General features: G+C 38.0%; 2 protein-coding genes, 1 long non-coding RNA gene and 1 other non-coding gene across 4 annotated transcripts in view; 2 read left to right on the forward strand and 2 right to left on the reverse strand.

Annotated features, from left to right (window-relative positions):
- Window positions 1-25,847, reverse strand: part of LOC105275432 (sestrin homolog) — a 178,977-nt gene that overhangs the window by 126,239 nt on the left and 26,891 nt on the right. The window contains exon 4 of the mRNA XM_011332248.3: window positions 23,371-23,436. Coding sequence (XP_011330550.1) covers window positions 23,371-23,436 — 66 coding nt within the window. The remainder of the gene's footprint in view (window positions 1-23,370; window positions 23,437-25,847) is intronic.
- Window positions 1,295-13,209, reverse strand: LOC113561638. Its single transcript, XM_026968296.1, has 2 exons — window positions 12,886-13,209; window positions 1,295-3,552 (listed from the first exon to the last, which is right to left on the reverse strand). The coding sequence occupies exon 2, from the start codon at window positions 3,294-3,296 to the stop codon at window positions 3,024-3,026; it is 273 nt and encodes a 90-aa protein (XP_026824097.1). The 5' UTR covers window positions 3,297-3,552; window positions 12,886-13,209; the 3' UTR covers window positions 1,295-3,023.
- On the forward strand, window positions 3,509-12,686 carry LOC105275429. The gene is made up of 2 exons (XR_893233.2): window positions 3,509-3,590; window positions 4,004-12,686. It is a non-coding gene; the product is annotated as an uncharacterized LOC105275429 (long non-coding RNA).
- On the forward strand, window positions 23,519-23,591 carry Trnak-cuu. The gene has a single exon. It is a non-coding gene; the product is annotated as a tRNA-Lys (tRNA).

The raw sequence follows: 25,847 nt of genomic DNA on the forward strand, positions 1-25,847 counted from the left end.
TAGTGATGACCGTCACACCGATAAGTGCAGTAAAATGAAAGAAAGCAAAGAAATATATACTGAAAGATCCAGAACGTCCAGAAATGTCCCAGAAAATATTAGAAAAATACAGCATAGAGAAGGCATCAGAAGAAACGTGTTAAAAATATTACAAAATTAATTTAAATTTATGACACATTGTTTTATTTCAGTGAATGTCGAAACATCTTTCAACGTCCAGATTTCTGAAAAATATTAATTCGTTACTGATATTACGTTAAAGGATAAAAGAGATATCGCGTGGGCAGAATGGAATAAATTCGATTCGAATAGCTCGAATTAAATATAGATACTTTATTCACTCTTAAAAAATATGTCAGATTTTATTATTATTACATCTTTCCACGATGCCAATTAATTCTGCTGTTTTTCCTTGCTTTATTTCTTTTATTGTTCCTCTTTTTTATAATTAATTTCTCTTCTTTCTTTATCATCTTTTTAAATTCACAAAAGTAATTTTAATAAAAATAATGCACAATAATAATTTTTTTAGATGTGCTATAGTTAATTAATATAAAACAGTTTTCACAAGCGAAAAACTTTTGTAAAAGCTCCGAAAATTGTCTTGCAAATAGGAAATAATTGTGAATCATTAAATTCGAGAAGTTAATACAATACATTTTAATTATAAGAAATTTTCTTTAGAGTAGAGCAATTTTGAAAAACTACAACAAATAACAGGCGTATAGCGCGCGCGTATTTTATTGTAATGGAATAAAATGGAAAAATAAATTCATGTATTTTGTGAAAGTGAACGCTGAAACAGCGAATATCGTTTTGCAGTATGTCATTCAAAAAAAAAAGAAAAACGAGATATCACACGTGTGGAATTGCGTAAACTCGAGTAACAGCTTGACGCTTCGTAGAACAAAATCGAAATAATACGTTTTGTGCAAATATCAAAACAAATTTTAATAACTTTATCGGTAGTATTCTTTTCTTTTTGTTAAAAAGAAAAAAAGGCAAAGATAAAAAAACATATATACGGAATTGCATGAGCAACGTATAACGGTATGACTTTATTAATACTCATGTTGACATCATGTCTAAAAGAATCTCTTACCAGACTGTTACATCACGAGTGTCCAGTATTTATGCGGAATAAGAGTGTCATTATTATATACGAATGCCAGCTTACGATGATTATTCGTGATCGTCGATGCATAACCGATCAGATGTTCGACGAGTAACTCGGTTACGGTCTGCGATTATTGCTCGAGCTCTTTTACGACAGCTCATCCATTTCTTTTTTTTAGTCAGTTAGTTAGAGAAGTTAGTCAATAGCCTGAGAGTGCGTTTAAAGAAGCAAAAAAGAGAGGAAGCTTGAAAAAACAGCTCTCTCTTCGGCTAATTTACATAAAGTATCTTGCCGACAGTATCGTCGCTGTTATTGACAAATTTCTCGACAAATTCCGAGACAAGTTCTTCTCGAGGAAAATTCAGTGAAGCACGCTGCGATGAAGTATCTCGTACGGTGAATCAAACTGCAGACTGCCCTAGATCCTGCTTATGGCTTAATCGATAGTCATGGGAACATAAGAGAGAGAGAATAACTCTTCAATAGATAATTTAGAGATTGGACGCTTTTATGTGTAAGAGTAAATCTAGTTTAATTGATGAAACTTGGGAATTTGTAAAACTTGCGATTCAGGAAATTTCTCTTTGAAATTTATGAAGCTTGGAATCCCTATCGCGCTCTCTCTTCTTTTATTTTCCGAATACTTTTTCTGGCATCACTGATACCTTGATACCGAGTACTAAAACCTTGCAATATCGACGGCATGTAAATGATAACGTATATATCTACCATCCATATACTCGGAGCTATCTCGAGATTGTCGACAGCTCTGCGCTGGACAGGATATTATATCGTTTCCCCGACTTTATAGTCCCGCTACATGTCCTCGCGGTCTCGCGGATTCGTAGCCGGCTCTGTGTATTACCCGGCTCTTAATCTAAAACCTAACGATACAGCAGGGTCCATAAAACGGCTGGGATAAATCTGCAGTAGCACAGCTGCTGTACGGGACCGTTAAATCTTAACAGCTGCTGCTGTAACCGACGGTTTCTGGAATAGGAGGAAGTGAATCGCGCACCTCGGTGCCACCTGTAGAAAGTGCAGGTTGAATAGATATCGATCGTTTGCCAACGATAAGCGGTATCGGATTTCAATAATTTCTATTTTTCATCTTGTAACAGGTCTTTCTTATTGCAATTGTATATGTGTAAATATCTATAAAATTTTCGTTTACATTATACTTAGCACAAAATACAATCATATTTTGGATCTTGGAAGTTTTTCTTGAATCTCGCCATTGTAAAATCAATGTATTACAATTCTTCTGTTTCCATCTTAACGCAATTACAAAGAATTAGTCGAATATTCTTGCTGTTTGTAACATCGAGAGTTTTGGATAACGACCAAGCCTCAAGACGTCGCCGTCCCGCAATCTGTTCTGGAAAATATGCGCGAGTTTGATATTTTTCAAGCGAAAGTTACGAACTTTCAACCAGTCGCTATATTACAGATACATCCACATTTACTAGATATTAAATCACACACGCTAGCGCCAAATCACAATTTCACAAATTTCTCTGCCCCACCGTAGATTCCAAAGAATGTCCGGAACGTCACAGAATCGATGAGAATGCAACAAACTTCTGGATCGCCATATCGATCGGATACCGCAAGCACAATGGAGAATCCCATACAACCGTAGCGTGTCAAGCCCGATCTAGATCTCCATCGCGGGTCCAGGAAACAACAAGGCAAACATCCATGATGTATCAGAATAGTCATTGCGGCTGTGTGTCTGGTTACCCAAAAGGGGAAAAGAGGGAAAGGATGTCACAATCGTCGCCAACCATTGTCAATGCTCGAGGACGCGTTCCCATAGTTAAAAATCAGTCGAGAAACTGACATGTTGCCACGTGAATTCTTCAAAGAGGGACGACGTCCCGCCACGATCAATGACGGTGATCGCCTAGCCGCCAATCAGCAGCCATGGCAGCAGGATGGTGACGCAGAGTGCCGCCACGCAGCTGGACAGCATCGCTAGCGGACTCGCGGCTGATTCCGATTCCGCGTTCTCCATCGTGCCGTAATCCTCGTCACGCTCGAACTCGCGCACCTCGACGTCGCAACGGAAGCAGACACGCGCGGTGCTGCTCTTGAAGTGATTGCCGTCCTTCCGCAACACTTGTGCACCAGAGCCCTTGCGCTCCAGCTTCCAGCCGGGTTCCTGCATCAGCATCATTTTGCAGCGCGTCTGGATGTTGCTGGTCGAAGAGCGAGTAAGCTTGTGGGAAACTTTCCGCGAGGTTCCGATCGGAAAGGCGATGTTCGCGTGATCCCGGTGCGTGGAATAGTTCGCAAGGCGAAAATACGTTCTCTGGCGAGAAAGGCAGTTGGTCCTTAGTTGGTTTCTGAAGTTACGCCGTTCCTGCGCGAAGACAATATCTCCTCTAGCCTGGTCGTTGTTCCACACCGCCGGAAGATGCTGCGGAAGATACCTGCAAAGGGAAGTTCTGGCATAAATCGATGGATCGCTGTAAGGATAGTTTAATAACAACTTGGATCGTACACGATGGCTCAAAGAGAGACAGTTCTACGTGACGAGAAATTCGTATTGAGCAGTATCGAAAAAATTTCTCGATATTTTTAGTTTGATTGACGCGATGGATCTCGAGATTACTGGCTGCTAGATGCCATTATTGCAAATTCAGGTTTTTACGTAATACTAAATTGCGTTATAAATTACATTTTCTATTTTTTAATCTGTGCTACCACGATGAACACATATTCTGGTTGTCTTCCAAACTGTCACGCGCAGATGCATGTTGCGCTATGAATTACGCGCGATTTTTACTCAGATGTTCAGATCCGCGCGGTTTTGCGGTGGAGTTTCTAAATCTCCGCAGCCGCGGCTTATCGAGCGTGTCGCGTTTTACAAACGTGTTACAGCCTTAGGCGGAAAGCTGGAAACCGGTTCTGTGTTTCGTCGGGACGACGCAGTGGCGATCCATCATCGGCTTTCTGCCAGCAGAAACGAGAATTAATCGAAGCGACTTCGACAACTTCGCCGCGGCTTCCGGCAGTGAGATCGTGAACAGCTGTTAATACATCCGCGCTCGATCGCCACGCCGGTCGCTGTAAACCCACAACCACGACCACGAGCAATCTCATAGATGCACCGAAAAACGGACAAGCGGACAAAAAGCTGACAGAACCAATGTAACGACCAATAAAACATGACAATCGCAAAATTGCACGGGAACAATCTGCTTTTATCTCGTAAATTGGGAATGCATGTTTCTTCCATTCGCGCAGCTCTAAATAAATATTGTATAATAATTATCTCGAAATCATTTCTCTCTTTACAGCAAGCTAAAATGATGCAGAAATTTCCGAAATAATGAAAGCAACGTTGCAGTAAATTTTTCCGCGTTTATGAAACACAATAGAGGTGCAAAATTCGCGCGATACCAGTTCGTGATGCTTTCGTTGCACTTTTGTTACGTCGAGAAAAATCGTTATTGTGAGTTTTTCAATACCGGTGCGATAAAGTCAGCTAGTTTTGCAATTTTCGACGGCAATACGGTACAAACAATGCCGATTAAATATTTACAGAGATGGCGAACGTTAATACACCGCAGAACAGTGCTTAAACACCTTCATTTTCCGGATGAATTGTTTATTTTCTATGCTTTGTCTGCATGTACAGTTCTATGCTCAATTTTCTACAAAGTCCTGAAACACTCGGTGTCGCACTGCAGATAATTAAACTGCAGTTTGCCGTGTCGATGATTACGGCTCGTCGGATTAAATCCGTTTGCATGCAAGGCTAAACAGGCCGGGTGACAATGCACCCTAATTACAGACCAACGACGATTCACGTCGACACGGATGAGCATGAAAAGCGGATTCGCGATTACGGTTATTAAGGAAAATACACGTTTGTACACGTTCATTATCGTCCCGGCTTGTTCCACTTCTTCATTAATTCAAAGATTTTATCGTATGCGGCGAGCTAACAAAAACGTACAAATTATTCTTCAACTCTCAGTAAGATAAACAACAAGAGTTATAAATATATAAAGAGAGCAGACGTTGATATAATAATTTATTGCAACGTTATTTCTGAACAAGCCTCACCCGCTGCGCGTATATATCGTTTATCTTATGAAACAGTTTTTGTGCTTAATGAAAGTTCTTGACAGAGTTCCATTCTAAATGAAATTCACCTGCTATAATCTGTAATCTCCTTCTGACAGAGATAACACGCTCGCGAGCAGACTTTACAATGAAAGCTATATTATTGTCGCGAGTTTCTTAATGTTCTCGGAGCAAGAGAAACGCAAATGAAGATTAAGTGGCACAAAGTGTAACTTACGGCTTTCAGCTTTCTTGAGGCTAACAAGACGAGAGTAATGGAATTTCCTTAGGTTTCCCGATCTTCTTCTGCCGTACTACTTTATAGCAAGAACAATGATCATCAACTACTGAAAGCTCTTTTCGCGTCGGTGTCGAAGGAAAGATTACGATGCAGGAATTAATGCATCAGCTTAAACAATGGGCGGTTTTGTGGACGTTAAACGTCCGTTATATTCATCGGGCAGAGTTCGATCACTCTATTAGTGACGTATATCAGTGACATCATTTCTGGTCTTACAATACAGTATGATCAAGTATTGTTATATATATAAGCTTTTCTTCTCTATCACTTTGACTAATAGAGAAATTCATACGATAAGTTGAAATTAAAAATAACAAATAAATATAATCTTTCTCTTTTCACATGTCTTGTATAAATATTATTGCACAGATGAGATTCTTTTACTAAATTTTTATTTTAATAAATCCATTACAAATTCGGCATTAGTTTACGCCGGCAGATATATATTGGTGCAATAAATTTCGCTTCATATCGCATTCACCCCCCCCCCCCAAGCTATATAAAAACGAGGTGAAAAATAATTTTCAGTAAGGAAGGTCGCCGAAAAAGGCACCCAGGGGAAATTAGAATTCGGAACAGGCTGATCAATTTTCATGAATATCGCTCTATCCTGTTTGCCTTATTGGAAGTTGAGAAGAATAGAGAAAAGATTCGACGCGAGCACATAGAACGTGTACAAAAGACAATTATTTATTAAGAGCTTCCTTTTATCCCATAAAAGTGAAATACCGGCGTAAAAGAGTGACATAAAAATGAAACTTTTAGACGCGTGTTCTTCTGGAAACTAGAAGTCGTGAACTCTCTTTCCGGCTGCCGGCTGGAAACTATTTCACGTCGAAGTTCAGAGATATTTGCTGGAGTTTGAATGCGAGCTTCATCTCGAGATTATTTTAATCTCGATGAAAGTAGGCAGCACACGCTCACTCATTCAATTTTAAGACAAATTATAATGTAGGCTTCTCGAACCAACCAAGAATTCCGTGAACACGTTTGAAGTTCATGCTGAGAAAACGACGTTTTAAACTTTACTTGGTTATTGTGACCTGGAACGCTACGCCAGTAATATTATAACTATAACTTTTCTCTATGAGATAAGCTGTCACTGGTCTCAATAAAAGATAAAAATGGAACGATTACATAGCGATAAATAAATTGTTTTGAAAATTTGATTCGTTCACTCGTTATTCATTTGAATCAAACAGCGTTAAAATGCATTTGTTTCAAGATAAAAATATTAGTGTCACACGGTATACTGTAACTGTTTTTAATCGAAACTTGAAGCAACCTATATTTTTTTGTTGAATTAATCATACGTTATAATACCTAGTCTGTCATCGCGTATCCAAGACAAAAGAGCGAACGGTTTGTGTTCTCGTACAAAGTGCAAGAACAAAGTCCGCGATGCATTAATCATCAGGAAAACTTATCGAATCACAAAACACGTTATGACAGTTCTCGTCGCATTCCAGAACGATACTTTCGAGCCGCATTTGTACTACTTTCTTTGGATAGTTATCTGGATTTTGCAAAAAGTGCGGTCCGTTACAGGCGGATCGGCGAGCATCGCGACACGTTCGTTCGTTCATCGATTACGCTGCTGCATCGTCGCAGATGAGACAGCCCGCGATTTCTCTGACATCCATGCCGAGGAAGAGAGTCGTCGTTTCTATCACCGTAGAAATGACACGTACTGTGCTACAGCTATGCTAATGTAGATATGGCGAGGTAAGAGGAAGAACCCGGTTAGCGACCTCATTCGCGATTAACCTTCCCGCCCTGTTCACGAAACACACTCACATGGACGTATCAGAGGAATTTTATGACGAGGAATAATGAATATGGAAAGCGCGAGAATTGTACGTATAAAAATTCGTGGCACCTTTTACGACGGACGACGATAATGAGGCACTCCACAGCTCCACGATTGCTCGAGATTCGTTATCTAAGAAATATGCGCGCACTCTTATTATCTCTATGGATTATTATGTACGTATATCACTGGATCGCCTGGCAATCACGAGAAACGGAAAACTTCAACGATCGTACACGTTCGAAGTTCCTGATCGCGGCAAGAAACCGGACCGGTATGAAGTATCCCGGAAAGAGGAGAACGATGATGATTATTCAGCCGCGCTCAACTTACAGCGGCAAATGTCGCAGTCACCGTTGTACTCGCCTCGGAAGGGAAAACGAGAACGGGCACGTTCCAATTTAGCAAATGGCGGGAAGAAAGACCTCTTTTTGCCATCTTTGCGCGTTTTCTCACTCACGCAAGATTCCCTGCGGGATTATCTGGATCATCGCGTTCTTATCCGCGGAAGGAACACGTTTCCCTCCCCACGACATTAAAATCGCGTCGTATGAATTAATCAGTTACATGGCGATTATCCCAGAATGTAATTGAAACAGCTGCACGTTATGCGAGACCATGTAATTTGTCGAAACACTCGTTCAGAAAAATCAAAACGCTGTATTCACGAAAAAACTGGAAAAAGCAGGCGTACAAAAGCCAAATTTTTATTGGGATAGTGAATTTTCATCTCTGCGCTGTAGTCGCCGCTCGTGTGCGTTCGGCAACGGGTTGAATGCAACGGCAGAACGCGAAAAGACTCGCGGATCATGTCATTTGCAAAGGCTTTGTAGCTTCCGAGCCTTTTGTTCCGCGAGCTGGCAATTCTCGGCGCGGCGTAATCGGCGTGCGGGCTTTGACGCTGCAATTCGGTCGAAAAGCGCGTGGCGCGTTTCCGTGGCACTATGCGGTATGCACGATAACGCGAAAACACGGGAAACTGCCAGTTGCGCCTCATGTCGAGAAAATGCGAGTGAAGAAAGGTTGGTAACTGCAGTTGCGAGAATTTCGTTTAACTTCGAGGATGGTTCTTTTTTATTTCAGAGCGGAATTTTCACTCAAGAATCTCTCATCAGCAGAAATATTTAGAGTACCTCGCAGACGTAAATCTTTCTTGAATTTTCTGGTATATTGCGAGAAAAGCATTCAGTGTTATTTTTATTTTAAAAAATAAAACTTTGTTGAGAAATTTAATTTAATGATACTTTTTTAATGAGACTTTTACACATTAGTAAAACTTATCGCAACGCACTGCAATTGCGTTATTCCTGTACGATAAGCGATGGCTGAAAGAGTAGCGCAACCACAGGAGAAAGTCGGAACAAACATGCCCATTATTCTCAGTTTTGTAATCTTTGATCACGTTGACCACATGGTGGGATCTGATCGGATTTGGCGACGCAAACAACCTTTCTACGATTCTTTTTGCGCGCTCATTGTTCTCCAGCTAGCGACAAAAATCTACGTTCCCGTTGAAAAAGGGAGCCCGTTGTCGGGCGCGTCTGGAATTCTCCGTTTTTATGGACGGACGGGAAATATCCTTCGGGAGACGCGGACATGACGTACCGTTTCGTGCGAGCAAAAGTGCGCGACGATAAAAGCGAGCTTTTTCATACAAACAGAATTATGGTATCTTTGAGGAGGGAAAAAGCTGAGTCTGAAGCTTCACGGAAACTGTTGATGTCGGAAAAATGATTAAAATCCTTTCCAATACTTCTCGACGTTCGACACAGACTAAATGTCATGGAATTATTGACGCAAACTCCAGAAAGTGCATTGAAACGAAGCTGATACTCGGATACTTGAATGGAGCAAACTCCACAGCTGATTCCAAGTGGATTAATATCCTCACATTAATTTTCCGGCAGCAACTAAGTAGCGTTAGTATAATAAATAATAGACAATAAAAGCTGTGCCGTAACGAAATCCACATCGACTTAATGTTCCGAGTAAACGTGATTAAATACGCGGCGGCGCAGGAAAATTACGTGCACAATCGTTAAACGCGAAAAGCAAACTCTCGATGGGCAACCCAATTCGCGAAGCACCTGTTAACGTCGTTCTTTCACCGACACTTTTAGCGCTTTTAAAAGGAAATTGGACTCGAACAAAAGGCGCGTATCGTATTCGCATTCGCCCCGGTTTTGTATAAAGCGCGAACACAAACGATACGGACAAATTACGTAATATCCAGTACCTTGGCTACATAAAAAAGGAATGGGAAGCGGAGATTGCATTGTAGAAATACATGATAAAAACGTATATACATTCCGTGGCTTAAATTCTCGCTCGACTCGAAAAATATACCAGCGCACACACAGCGGAAACATAAATTATCGCATAAGAATCGGTGATTTTCCAACATGAAGTGCAATATTTCATTTTAAATATTTATATATGTCACGTTGTGAAAAGAATAATTTCAGTTTAATATTAATCGCAGAATATTAAATTGTTTTGTCCCTGTTTAAACCGGAATAATAAACGCAAGCTTTTTTTTGAATCTCAGAGACTTGCCTTTCATCTCTTTTTCCTCGAAACTCTAACCGATCATTGTACATCCGACTCAAAAAGAACAACAGTCGTAAAGCAGCGATGGCACAGTTAAGTTATTCAAAGGATAAGTCAGGTTTACATAGTAATGCAAGCATCGAGATATCCGAGGTACAAAACCTCGTCAGTGAATTGCTAAAAAACATCTCATTTGTCTTCGACATTCATTAGGCAAATGGAACGAAGCAAAGCTACGCTTTGAAATACAGTAAATAGTTATTAAAGAAATTACGTCATAAAGATAATTATATTCCTGGTGGTTCGTCGTATTGTGCAGCTTCCAGCTACCGTCTCTGGTGGCTTTTTAATTAAAGAAATAAACTCCTCGAAAATCAATTGCCTAATTGGACTACATTTATATTCCGAACGGTCTCAAGAGCAATTAACGAAATTATTGGATAATCATAGAACATGTATTTTTCCTAGATATTAAAATTAAAATTACGCAATCTTTATTCATACGATAATTAATTTGATATGACGTTAATGTGATTTAATAACGATTTTATCATTATAATTATGCCAGGAATGAGTAATTATTATATAAGTATTAATCCCGTTTAAAAACGCAAAGTTGACGCATTTTTCAGAGTTTAAGTTTTGAGTTATGATTGTATACTTTAATTTTTATTCAACATCAGTTGAATAATGCAAACATTTGCCATTAAACCTCGATCGCATAACTATAAAACTATAAAAATTCTGTATAGTTCGCGATTGCTAATTTTTGGTCTGATGAATCTTTTAGCCATTTTAAGTCGAAATTTTGTGATCTTCCTGAATTTCTCGTGTTACGTATGTTTCACAGTTTACTGGCACTAATAATTTATTAAAACTTTTTTATACAAATGATTTCATTACCATAGATATATTTTTCTTATATATGACTATCATACATATATGTATGATTGAAATGAAAGTCTGGCGCAAATTGCTCAAGTCAATACGTTTTTCGATCTATCTTTTTACTCCAACATTTCATGCATCTGCGTTTGTCAATTGTAGAAAATTGCGTGAATAAAATGAAATAACCATCAAGTGAAATCATTCGTAGCTTCTTGATCACGTAAAAACATAGACGCGTTTGCTGTTTTCCCTTCGTGCATGATTCCATCCGCAAAAACGTTGGTCGTGACGAATTTCGCGGTATTTTATTCGGCATGCGTTCGTATTTAATCGTCAATTTGCACGAGAACGTTACATAAATATCGCTGGATATGCGTTTACTTAGGGCGACTGGGTCGTCACTTACCATTGCTTACAACGACGAACGGTCGATATTAGCATTTCAGATGTGGCTAAGTACGCGCGACACAACCTACGAACTACGCCGAAAGCGATACTCCCGTGACAAACGTTTAATTCAAGTAGATAGTATGCGAAATCGGAAGGTTATTAACAATTATATTAGCAACATTAGCATCTTACTGAATAAACATACAAAGTGCATAAGGTGGAAAGCATCGAAATCACACTAATGATTCTTAACTGCGCTCAACGCAGATTTTTATTGCCTGTTTTGCGTTCGATATTAATTTAGTTTATCAAGAATAATTAGAGAATTTCTGTCACTAGTCTATACACTTCCAATATTGTATAATTTGCGTTTTATATAATTCGATGATTAAAATCTCGTTAAGAGAAAGTCGGATACGCGAGCAAAACAGAATGATGTAATAAATGTTAATATCGCAAAAGAGGATAGTTTAATTGATTCGAATTTAACTTTTCTACGTAAAAGATGAAATTGCTGGTCTAATTAAAAAGAGTTATTTAACGTCCAAAATTAAATCGTATTACTCATATCGCATAATGAACAAATTAAATTTCCGAATAGCTGATGAAAACCCTTCAACTCTCTCAATTTCATACGAACTTTACTTGATAAATAGAATTTTTTTTCCAATTATCGAGCACATTGAAATTGCGAATAATGCAATTGGATAAAATGTTAATTCAATAATGTTTCTCACATTGTTGACGATATTTTATGACATATCTGATATACATCCTCTGTACAATTATATATAACTATCGTTTTTCATACAACGTAATATCAAGTATGATTAAAGTGCTTTCCCAGAATTTATATTTTAACTGCGCTTCATTCGGTTAAACACTGGTTAAAATATCAATCACGTACTTTGATACATAATCCATTATTTGTCTTGATTGTTTTTGGACATAAAATCCATATCGACACGTTAATTAAGATAACATTGTTACGTTATTTATATAACATCTGAAATTTTTCACGAGATAAAAATTCTTTCTTATAGATATACGTCACCAAAACACACCGAGAGTCCGTTTATAGTTGCTGGTTGACCCAGAAAAACAAATCTCACGGTGTAACGCAAAATCAGAGCACGCGTTTTCGTTTTCACGCTTTTATTTTAGCATACGATCACATCTAGTAACCAGTATAATTTCTCATCGTAGATAATGTCGCGCGTATACAACTATTCAACATATCATGTATAAACATCCAGACATGATGCCCTTGCGCAACTAAAAAAAGTAAAAGGTTGCATAAAGCCAATAACCGCTATAATTTGATACGATAATGAGCTATTTATCATGATAATCCATATATAATGCAATTAATGACAAATTAATATGGATATTGACATCTTTAGCTAATCAAATTATATTTCTTCATACAATCAACGATCGATTTATTCTATAATTTTGCAATTAAGTAATAAACAACAAAAATTATCAGCAATTTAACACAATGCGTGAGCAAAATCAATTGTAACATTTAAGACGCATGAGATTCGAGCAAAGAATAAAAAGAATAAAGAGTAAACAGAAAAAAAGTCGTATCTCAAGAGCTAGAAACAACTATCAGAAAATAACGTAAAGCAAACGTCGCGTGTAGTTTCGTGTCTGAAACTCCGACCTTGTGATTTCTACAAGCAACGCAGTCAGCACAGCATGTGCGTGTCCCCCCCGTTTCCTCTCCGCCCGCACATACATACGTACCTTTGAGACGCAAGGTAATCCGGGACGAGAGGCACGCGACCACGGCCACGTGAGAAGTGAGAGAAAGGGAGACAGAGAGTTCTTAGCGCGGCTAAGAATCCTCTAACGCGGAACTCGCGAAGCCAGAGTCACGGACGCGCACGGAAACTTGGCCGGAAATGTGTCGCACGTTCCGGAGTACACGTGGTAGTCTCTGTGTGGCGTGACGCTGTTAAATGTCTGGACGCAGAAGCGCGGAGCACGTCCTACCGCAACGGCGTGCGATACGAGAATGGAGAGCCGTGAACGGCGACGCGGCACTACTACCCAGAACCGGGCGCGGGCGGCGCGTCCGCATACGTCCGCTCCGATTGACTGCGGCCGATGGAGCCGAGCGCTGATTCGTCCACAAGTCCGAGGCGCAGCTTGCCCGCGAGACGGCCGTGCGTTGGAGCGAATCGATCGATCGATCGATCAACAAGCAACAATCGTCAACAAGCAACAATTGTCAACAAGATCTTTGCTCCTTAACACCCATTCTTCACAGATAAGACTTATTTTCGATTTATTTGAGATTGATTGATTATTTATTTGAATCTGTTATCTCGAATTTGTCTTCCATCTGATCGAGATACGTTGTTTTCAAGCTGCTCTTCTATGTTCTATCGCGGTATTTCCAGATTCTCACGGGTTGTTGTCCTGGGTATAGCGTGAAATTAGGCACGAGCGATATTATATGTCTCGTGTATGTACTTGCGTATTTTTTTTAACTCGGTTTGGAAAATTTGATTGGGAGTGGTACATGGGAAATTCAACCGAGGGTTGAATATCAATTACGGTTCGCACTTATCTACATTTGTGGAATCGGCTATTTGTTGAGCACGCGAGCTAGCATGAGGAGGGTCAGATGTACTCGAGAATGTACGCCCGACTATATCGTTATCTCGTATGCGACCTTGTTTCAGAATTTATCGCTTTCACTTCATACACATGCACGTTCTATCATGTACACGCACTTCCTCTTGTACTGAGCAGCCGAACTTTACAGAACCACATGTGTAACGATTTTTTCCGAAAATAATATCAAATGTCATCCATCAAGTTTTTATTGAAACTGATTGTGATTTGTCAACAAACTCGCTAAAAGATGGAATACTTAGCGTATATTCATTAGAGCTAGATATAATTAGCTTAAAAAAGTGACACATAAAAAGCATATTAATTTGTGACTTTTAATTAAAGATACAAAGCTGCTTTTAAAATATAAAATGTATTTGTTTTGATGGCATCGGCACGAAAGCCACGAATGAGGAACAAACAAACGGAATAAACTATATTGCTTGACGCAACGATGTTTATGGCATGTGCCAGGTTCCTCTGTGTTTGCCTTCTTGTACTACTATCGTCAAATGGATTCCATTTAACTGCATAAGATCGCAATGTTTATTCCCTCAACAACAGTTTACATAACGGCAGGACTCTTGAGGTACGGAAAATGTGGCGTTTCGTGGAAAGAAGAGAATCGTAATTCAGAAACTAAATTCTGGCAACGACTGACTTTTGTGATATATTTTTATATACTCTTTCATTCACTCTCTCCAAAAAAATTTGACAGTATAAAATAAATCGTAAAAGCCACATCTTCTCTTTCTACATATTCTTTTTATGCTATTTTGAAATCAAATTTCAATAATAATGTAAATGTAAGATATTTATGAAAGAAGCAAGCATTGAAAGAAACCTCGGGAAAACGTTAATAAAAAATTTCCCATTAATAAAAAAGAAGACCGCGATTATTGAAAGAATCATATAAATTGAATTGAAATAAAATATGAATAATTTAAAAAATAATTTTAAAAAGACTTCAATATTATTAAAAATAATATGGTACAAATATGTAATATGATACAAATTAAGATAATGCTATTTCAATAAATAATTGCATGGATACGTCATAGTTTATATTGTATACAGGAAATAATAATACAGAACCTCTCCTCGATCCGAACATGACATGAGATATAATAATGTCATGTTTAGATCTCTTTGCAGAAACAATTTGCGTCGCATCGAATATCGTTACATAAATATGCAACATCGATCAAGCTTGGTCAAAGGTAAGAAAATATTTTGACAAACGAGAAATGAAACGCATAAAATTGAATAGCAAAAATTAATTATCAACGAGAATGACGAAAAGAGAGAGACTGTATGTGCACGTGTGTGCATGATAAAAGCAATATCCGTAATTCGTTTTAAAGAAGCTATTTAAATTCGATTTCGTTCAGGAACTGCATAACAATGGCAATTTTTGATAGCGTATCGTTCGAGCGCTGATATGGATTTTCTTTTTATTATTTGCGTAAAAGTCTTATCGTTCCTTCCTTCCTTCCTTTCATTTCTCTTTATCTTCCCGTTCTTTGTTAACTTGCGCTAAAGATAAGGTCATTTTACTGCTGGAATAATGTAAGAGAGAAAGAAAGAGGATTGCTCGCGCGCTCCGGTATATAATACTCTACTATATACCGGCTACAGTGGCGGATTTCCTAATGAGGCACAAAACGCGTACTTTAAGCACCGTGGTTGACGCAAAAAGATAGGAAAAGGATTTTTCAAGAAAACTCTCCACAGATAAAGATGACTTCATCCGACAACTATTCATACTTCAGGAAACTAATGCTCTTGTAGCAAAATCTCAGCAGATAAACCATTAATTTAAGATAAACCGTTAGTAAAGATAATTAATCAACGCTAGGAAATAACAAGCGACGTCAAAGTGATAAAAGGCGACACTTAAGGTTATGTAAGCGATAACATGGACGAGAAATAGTAATATAAACGGGAGGCGTGTCGAACTTCGTTGACCAATCGAGCTTACTGTGAATCGAGTCCTTCGGTAAATCGATGCCCGTGTTTGTCATCGGGACAGAAATCAAAACTCGAACAATACCGTTCCATAAAGAGAACTCGTGTTTTAGCTCAGGTCTCGACCACCCGCAGAAAGTATAACAGCAAACGTCAATAGGAATGAAACTCTACTCGCGACGAAGGAGGCCAACGATATTCTCTTGGCAACTTTTCTTTGCGAAGAAAGAAATATCATCGGTCACGATCGTGTCAATAAAAGTCGCACGATTGTGATTGTGTAACACGCGCGCGATTAGCGTCTCGTCCAATTAATGATGCTATTAATATTTCGCGAGCAATATTTCAATGCTTCAACCAATATCCGCAATATTAATCTTCCGACCGAAAAGCTTAATCAGACTTTAAATGAGAAGGATTTAACTTCCGGCTTCATATTATCCAGCTTAATATTTCATCGAAAATTGAAATTTTAGGTAAACAGGTCACAAATCATATTGCCCTAGGGAAAGAGCTATAACTGTAATGTTGCTCGCAGTATTAGTCTGCTATCAAATTTATACGTGTCAATAATTTTTGTCATTAAGCGATTTAATTCCTGCCGTATTTTACTTGTCACACGTTGGGAGAACATTTCCCTGAAAGTTGTAATTGCTTCGAAGGAATTATAGAGGAAGCAATCGGGCAAGAAAGACGATAAAAGATTCGCCATTCTCGCCGATACCGACGTCGTACATTACTGTCAGCGGTATCGACATCTCCGTCGACTTGAGGACGTAACAATTACACCGTGGTAAGGAGAGATTACGAAAGATATTCTCTTACGGTGGTAATCTAAGTAACTCAAGAGCGACCTCACATGAAGAGATAATCAACACGAAAAACGATAAGATAGTATCATTTCGAAAGATTACGCACACGAATTCTTTTTCGATATGGGTGATATTTGCTTACATTCCTTAATAAAGTCGATTATTTACATAAAATTTCAGGAAGCACATGTGCAATAAAAATCTCATTTAAAAGTCAAAATCGAACATTTTGTCAGACAAAACGCGTCGATTATTTAATATCATTTGTTTTCAGTTATTTTTACTTGGCACACTTGTCAGAATATATAAAAACATTTTGCAAGGCAACTCTTCTGAATAAAATGAGCAACGCGTTATTTCTTCCTAAGTAAGAATCTCATTTGCGATACACACATATAGGAAAGATTTAATTATGATATTAACATCAATTTTGAATACGGTTAATGCAGAAATTGGCATCGTGAAATATCGAATGTCGACCTGGACAGGTTTCCAAGAGCGAAGGATGTGCAAAGCATCCAACGTGCAGACTGCAGAGGGCTTGTATCAAATGTCCTGCTCATTTTCAATTCCCCCCGAACATATTTCCAAGGTAATATTTCCATGGGTATTCCAGTAGCGGCGGGTATTTATTTGCTGGGAAGGGCCTGCGAGCCGCGCGAGAGCGTGGACTGAGTAAAATGGGGTGAGATTTACATGAAAAATCTCACTGTTCCGTCGACTGCCGGTCCTTTTTTCGCGTTATCTTCCTGCCGCCGCGTGCATCTATTTCACGTCAATGGTATCGTCGGCAGCGAAAAATGGCAAGAGGACTGAGAAAGTCATTACGTGTTCCGATAAACGCGCGTGTATAATTGCATTATATACGGCGCACCAACACCGTCCCGCCTTTGATAAATCATGCTACACGGAGTCAAGAGAGCCTCGACATTTTTTAAATAAAATTACCAGCCAGAGAAAGCTTGCAAAGCGTATATTCTACGAGAGTGCACGTAACAAATCGCATAAGTGTCGTTAAACATTCAAAATTTTATCAGTAGCAGTACTCAATTCTAGAAACTCTCTTTTACGACGTATTATCTTGTTTACATCGTATACATTAAAATAATTTGTACATTTATTCATATTTTTTCCTTCTGGAGATTTGGCATATTAATATCTGTTTTATATTTCCTCGATTATATCTTATACTTCAGGTATTTAAAACAATAAATAAATAAAGCTATGCTTAATGTCTAAAAATACATAAACGAATATGTAAATTGCAGTATATCTCACAAGACGTTATCTCACTTTACACGTATCAATTTATCATCAGTAAATTGATATATCGCATACGCTACTAATTTATGCGTAGCTTTCATACATCACGTGTAATGATTAAATGCAACTCCGGCATTCTGATAGAAATTTGACGTATAGGCCGATAAATCTTCATGAATAACTTGTGTAAAATACTTTCATGTTTTTTAATACGCTTTTGTTAAGCAAACATTCAGTGAGCTATTTCTGACTACATAACTAGTTCCAATCGTGCCTCGGGGAAGCATCGCAAGACGGCAAATCCCGTTGAAGTAACAGAAGAACTGGATTGTAACTTCTGATTATGCGTTGCGTCGCGAAAATTATAATACCGTAATTCTGCGGCTTGATTTGTCATCTGCAGTTGTAAGCGAGTTACGGTTTCGAATTTCGCAGCGACATTTCATCGTTACCATGGAAATTGCTTTGACGACGGTTTATTGGTTTCGTAACTACATGTAACATAATTAAGCGGTGGCGTACGTGACATGCCGATTCGGTGTTGCAGCACACCAGCAAGCAAGTAATTTCGAACAATACGTATGACACAAACGGTTGCTTTTAGAGGAAGGAATAAACAGCGTCGTTGCATTTTTTCAATTTTACATTTTGTATCTTATAATATTCGTTAACGCGAATGAGTGTATAGGTAGCACGTAAACTCGCGCGAACGCGACAAAATAGTCGCACAATCAGCCTTTTCTGCCTGGGATCTTTCAAAACGCTCCCCGACCGACAAAATTAAAGCAATTGCTACCTTCTATTCATAGGAGCCATTACGTCGAATTGATAAACGCACGCAAGCACCGACGACAATTGGCACATTAAAGAAGACGGGGCGTGATGTCAACGACCTGTAGATAATCATATATAGATGATAACGACGTCATAGGGGGGCAGAGATAAAGTGACCACTTTTTATACCGCACTAATCAGTATATTTTTTTCGCGCGCAAAAGATTATATTTATTTCAATTAATAGAACTATTTATATGACCGAGCATTAACGAAAGGAGATATTCAACGTATTTAATATATTTTTAATATATCATAAAGAAATTAATAATTAATAATGTTTAAAATTAACATTGTATACTGATTAAAATCAACTAGTCTTTGAACATATATTAGACTATAGATATTTCCGACTTTCCATACACATGATGAAATATTGAAATGGCACTAGTTTCGACACTAATTAACACCATTAGTGCGGTAAATTGTATGCCATGCCCTTTAGGACAAAGGGCTGATGCTATGAGCTTTAAGCTGAAGCTAAGCGAGTTGAACACTACGCTCCAGTACGCGATTAACAGTTTGTTACGAAGGGAGGAAATAATATTTGTGAAAATAAAAGCTGTACGTGATAAAGTGTATTGACCTCGCAATCGCAAGCAAACGTAAACGTGATGATATGCTAGGATGTTGTATAATACCAATAACCGATTTCCAACAGAATTCTGTTGTTAAAGCAATTTCATCGTTTTATTATCTTTAACCGTAAATGAAAGCAATGATATCTCATTGATTGAGGAAGTAGAAAACGAGAAATATTGCATACACAGATCCAGGGCATATTTCGCGTCTATTTTAGCAAGTACGTTATCAGCGAAATTGCGTAATACAGATATCACCGAACGACGGGGAATAAATGAGATTGAAAGGATTCAATTCGGCCTCTAATGGAGCCCGTATATGAGACACTTATGGACTATTCACAGTCGCTTGACCCAGGAACAATATCCATTAACCCGGACGAGATTCCCGCGAGTTTTGCAGCGCACCCGGCCGCTCCGCCGTGCGTTCTATTTTTCGCAAAACTTTGAGTGTCTCTGCAACATGCCGCGCAAATTGGCCGCTGCGTCAGAAATTCGGGTCAATTCGAACTCGGTTTCGGGAAATAGCGGCCGAATTGCGCTATGCGGCAGCTACTATTACGGTTCACCGGATAAAGTAAAACTTCGTTTATTCGAACCGCTCCCAATACGTGCGATACCGATTCCTCGATACCTAAGGGAAACTATCGCAAAGTAGAACGTTCGATAATATCCCTTGAAAATTGACCGACGCGAGATAGTTACGGGGAAGAAGACGTATTTTCGAGTAACTCGATAAAAACCATGGAGGACGAAATCGATCAATAAAATTCCTTATAGAAAAGCGAAAGAAAAGGAAATACTGTGAAACGTGAGGTACAAGAATGTCTTTTTCAAGCATACAAAAAAATAAAATTATTATGTCATGTGCTTGTATGATAAAATATTTTATAATTAATGTTTGTTGTTTTCACAAAGCTACGTTGACTCGTGTTTTATAAGACCATGTATGTATGATACTTTCGCGCATAATCTGATGTTCAGTTTCTTTCCGCAATAACTATTCTGATCTGCATTCAAGGATGCCGGACATGATATCATGAGCATGATATTACGCGCATGACAAATGGATCGCGTGTCGGTTACACAAGTAAGATCTTGCGCGGATCTGAGAAAATGATAAAAATCACCGACTGACGATATATCATCGGTTGATATCGGAATTCTTGATGATCGATAGTCACCTGGTGTTTGGTGAATGCGGGGAGCATAGAGGATAATATAAAGATGACAGAAGAATCAATAAACAATATATCATGTCAAGAGAGGGCTCATGCACTAAAAATACTTACGATATTGAAATACCCGAGACAGACTCTTTTTATTTTTTAAAAAATTTAAAGATAAGCTCAAGTAGCACCTCATAATTAAAATCGGAATTACTTCATGAAAATTTTATTTCATATAAATATTCAATCTTGTTCCTCTTATTTATTCATGTTTATGTTTTTTTCCATCATTTATTCAATTTGTTGCATTTCTCCGTTTTGCATGCATTAATTTTATATATCAAGAATACTGTCAAGAAAAAAATACATATGTCGCTATGGCAAAAAATATACTTGAATTTTGCTCCAACTAAATTACTTTAAAATATCGCGAAGTAACAGAGTGCACCTCAATAAAGCCATCGTGTACGATTTATCTGAAAAAGATAGTGTAAATACTTTATTATATACACTTACCTCTTTGTAGTTAGTATGTTGTCTACCTGCAGTCCAAATAATATTTCACTCACAATACATTTGACAACACGTCGTAAAATTATTAAATAACTTTCGGAAAAAATAGGATCGACACATTTTCTTCAGTCAAAAAGAAATAAAATTTTAATATAACTTATGTCCTGTTTGTCGACGTTTGGATTCTGTTAGTTTTAAATGCAAAACTGTATATTCGTATATTCTAAGAAATACATATCAAGTTATTATAAATGACAATTTATTTTTTCGGTAAACGCGAAAGAGGACGAGAAAATACAAATACGAAATAATCATATTAATTTCAATATAAAGCATCAATGTAGAGCTCTTATGTAACTTTGCATGTTGCACGTTTTTTAAAATACTGTCTCTGACAGCAACACGCGATGTTATCCGAATTTATTTATGAATGGTAGCGTATTTCTATCTTCTCTTTACATAATGAGCAAAAAAGTCGCACGCCGATTACTGCAGTATATGGCACGTGCAGATGATTATTACGAGTGCGACGCACGTTTGTTACGATAATTCAAGCAGATAGATCCCTTTTGCTCCTCGTCTTACGCAAACGTACGCATTAGTCGCAGAGAGTCGCAATCTTATCTGCACCGAAGACGAGGGGAACGTGCGTTTAATAAATCCAACGAAATCGCACGAAAGAATTCAGAGTTACGATTTTCGAATTATCGCGTTGTGTAATGTTATACTGGATAATGATGTAGATCGCAGGTCCACGATCTGTTTTAATATAGAGACCGTGGTAAACTCATTTATTAACAACTACGCAGCGTAAATTGTGCGCGACGCAAAACGAGATCCCCATTAATGCACGCAACACACTGCACATTACATCAGCGATTCTCGCGCGAAATTCGTTTTTTAAAACACGCACTTTGAGTAGTATCGTTAAAATATATTAAAATTCATGGCAATATAAGAATTTTAATAATTCATAGCTCACACACTCGATATTAATCATGAAGCAAATAATTAAAATTCTCTGAATTTTAATTATTGATTTGAATTATTAAAATGTATAGTTTTGCGCCTTCCAACAATGCAAAACTCGCAAAACAGCATTATTTATTCATTCATCATTTGTGCGACGATACGTCGACTTTGTTGTTGAGCTGCATTAATTATAACGCTCAGTAATCGCGCTTGACAACTTGATCATTGGCGCCACCTAGCAAGCAACATCGCAACCAAAGTCTACCTTACAATTAGTTGATAAACCGTGAGAATTTGAGATCATTAGTATCACGAAGTAAAAGAAAAAGAATAAAAATATTATAATTTCTTATCTATGATTTTCTAAAACACACATCAAGCAATTAAAAGTATTAGAACGATAATAAAAAAAAAAATAAAAATTTTGACAATTGCTGGTGACTACAGTGCTTAAGCAGCTTTTTCCAACAAGCCCGTGGAAGCTTTTCGAAAATAAAGATACTTTAGCAAAAACCTACTTGGAATTCTATATATTTATCCGATCGGCAATACAGTTTTCTTTATACACATGTAGGAAATGTATCCGTGTCAGCAGATCCAGCGCGTTTAATTAGAGTAAATTAAGGGTCACAAGGGGACAAGTAAGCACGGAGTAGCTTGATGCTGGTGTACAACGTAAACCAATCGCCAGGGCCGACTCGTTACCGACCATTGCCAATCGGTGGTCAGAAACGCTGCTGGCGCTGTTGGCGCCAATGCGATGGCCCAGATTTCGCGGCAACGTCAACCGATTCGTTTTTCACGTTCCACTTTTTGTGACAGCGATCACGAACAAAATAATTTAACTATCCGTGCCGATCTCTAAAAAAAGGGGGGGGAGAAAATTAAGTCGCGCATGTTCATTTTAACGCATCAGTGATCGCGGATTTATCGCCGCATCAATTATTCGAAGTATATTTACATGCATTCCTCGCTGAGAAAAAGTTGCGTTTAATATTATTATGGAATAAATATTGCGAGAAAAAGTGATGTATCCCGAATTGCATTGCATTGCAATAATAAGCGTGGCAGAAATAATTTCGCAAACATTTACACGAAATGAAACAATTAGTTGTATAGAATATGTGTATCTCTTCAATGTTGCATTTAACACGCGTATTTACTTTCATTTATGTCAAAGTACGTGCTATTTTAGGCGTACGAGTGAATCGCAAATTTTGAATGAGGTAACTCTCTGTATTCTCTGTTGTATCGATAACAAAATTGTTTAAAATACGTGAGTTAGCACACTAAAGTCACAAGGTCTTGCGGAGTTGCTTGCATAAGTTATTAACTAATACTAACTATAACTAGACTCCACTTTTTTTTCGAAAAACATAATCAGGAACGGACGGACGATTAGTTTAAACTTCAACGCTCACTGAAACGCTTGCTGAAATTACGTAAATTGGCGTACTAGAGTCTACAAAAGCAATTAACACATGTAGAGTCACTTACCTCTGAGAGAGGGACGAAGGCACTAGGTCCATCGAAAGCCGGCACTGGTACTGGAAGTCCTCTATCCTGTAAGCAAATCAAATTTCTACTGTACTATTTGCACCTAACTTCACACTGAAAACTCACGAAACGCAACGATCTCTCAGAAGCCCGGCTAGCTCAGTCGGTAGAGCATGAGACTCTTAATCTCAGGGTCGTGGGTTCGAGCCCCACGTTGGGCGATCTTTTTTTTTCTCAATTTAAAATATAGTATTAACAATGATCTAAAATTACTTTCTTATAAAATAAATGTTTTGAATAGTCTAACTCAATATAAAATAAAGCCAACAAAAATAACATCACAATTAGAATAAAAATGCAATGTTAGAAAAAAAAAGATGAATAAATAATCCAACTTTTTTGCGAAATAAATAAGATTGATGTGCTTTAATTTATAATTATATATTAATTAAAGATTTACAGTATATACAGTACGTAAGAGATATAAATATAGATATAATTTAATATTTGTTCATTCATGATCAAATACATTAATTGAAATTTTGCATCTGTAAATATCGCGTTTCATTTTTCACATTTACAGTAGAATATTTCGCCACAGATGTTCGACCATATGGAAAAGTAGAAAAATTAAAGATAATTTGCAAATTATATGCGCGATTATCGGTCGCGATACGATACACTGTGTTTTAGGTGTGTAAAGCTTCCTTTTCCTAGCTTTCCGTCGGCTTCGTGCCTGAAAACCGTTCTACACTATGTATAAAGCTTTACACACAAGTCGTATCGATCGGCCTCGAGTGTGACAATATCAGTGAGCATAACTGTCGACCGAAACGGCAGATTCTTTCACATCTATGCGCGTACGATCTGCATTTTTTTCGCCTTTCCATTAACAGATAAAATCGCGTTTTAGAATGTATGTATTCTATTTTTCTACATCCACGTTCGTTTCTTTTTTTAAACATAAAGCAGTGAATATAAAGCGATTCTTGAAAATCTAATGCAAATATCTATTGCACGCTATGCAAAGCGTTTATTGGAAAATAAATAAAATTTAAATTGAACTAGCAGCAAGATTGATTATTATCATATGCGTAAGTATTGAAACTAAATTAATAAATAAGGAGAATACATCTTTTGTTTCTGATTTCTACTACTTTTAGAACTGGCAATACGTTTTCCAGTTTTGTAAATCGCAGTTAAAGTCTTGAAATTGGTATAAAAGGCGACAAACATACGACACGTTGCTTTGATCTCGAGAGAACGCCGATTATTTTTGCGCTCTACTTTTATGCTACGAGAGACGGACGAGGTCCAAGTGTATTACTTTGCGCGCGATGTCCTTGCAAGCGTGAAGTTCGAGAACAAGAGCTAAAATAATACGGGTGTTGTCGGGGTCAGAATGTTTCTTTTTTTTTTAAATCTTTCGATTTTACATCATTCCCGATCGCCTCTGTTTTCGCATCGCCCACTTGAACGTTTACGATGCATTCAGAGTGCGCATTCGTTCATTCTGACACCAGCCAACACACAGGATTACATTGTTTGCCGGTGTGTCAAACATTTCTCTGAATGTACACGGATTAGTCCAATTCGTCGCGGTCCCGCGAGAAGATTAACTGCCGCCGTAATAAGATTGATGAATGTAGAATTCGGAAAGAGAGAAAGAGAAACTCCGTGATCGACCAAAGTTGCTTTAACCGCAAACTGCTTAGGTGTACGGGATATTTTTAGGCTGCAGTTCAAACGCCTCCCCAAATAGCCAGTCAAAACAAGTCCATTAATATAGCCAGCGGTTACTCCTATCCGGTTTATCTTTTATGCATAAGCGTATCTTTCGCGTCAAATTATTCCCACGCACTTATTTCCAAGCTCATAAATTGAGATGTTCATTTCGTCCGTCGTCAACAACTTATCTGTAACTCCAATCAACCCGTTAAAATAACGTTTCAAGATATTTCGGAACTGTTTGCACAGCAATTTAGGAATTACGAAAAATTTGAATATTTCCCTGAAGCAGTAAAGTGATACTTGATACTAAGGAAGTTAATCAGACTCCCAATTGTATGAAACGCGAGAATGGCGCTGCTACGCGAGACCCGCACTGTAAATAGTAGTTTATTTATTAACAAGACTACACGGAGAGAAAGATGGTACATTACAAGCGAGGATACAAAGTCACAGCAGCGTAAGAACCGCGCCCTGCAGTTACCCTTCGCGAAGAACTCGGATAAATTGCCGCAAAGCTGGAGAGATAAAGCTTGAAATATTCTGGACAATCTTAATTCCGCCGCGGAATGTATACAGTATATCTCAGAATTATTGCACTTCCTCTCTGAGGTCGGATACCGGTGTTACAACCAGAGGAAAATGGCGACTGTTCCAGATTTGCCGCATGAGTGATTTTTGAGTTATTTCCAAGTTCTCTCACGATGCAAGTTGAGAAGTTAAAATTTTTAAAAAATTTTAAATCAGAA

This window comes from Ooceraea biroi, chromosome 3 (genome assembly GCF_003672135.1).
Source record: "Ooceraea biroi isolate clonal line C1 chromosome 3, Obir_v5.4, whole genome shotgun sequence".
NCBI lineage: Eukaryota > Metazoa > Arthropoda > Insecta > Hymenoptera > Formicidae > Ooceraea > Ooceraea biroi.

Coding starts and splice junctions, on each gene's coding strand:
- LOC113561638 (XM_026968296.1), bottom strand. CDS start 3,296: ATGATGCTGATGCAGGAACCCGGCTGGAAGCTGGAGCGCAAGGGCTCT.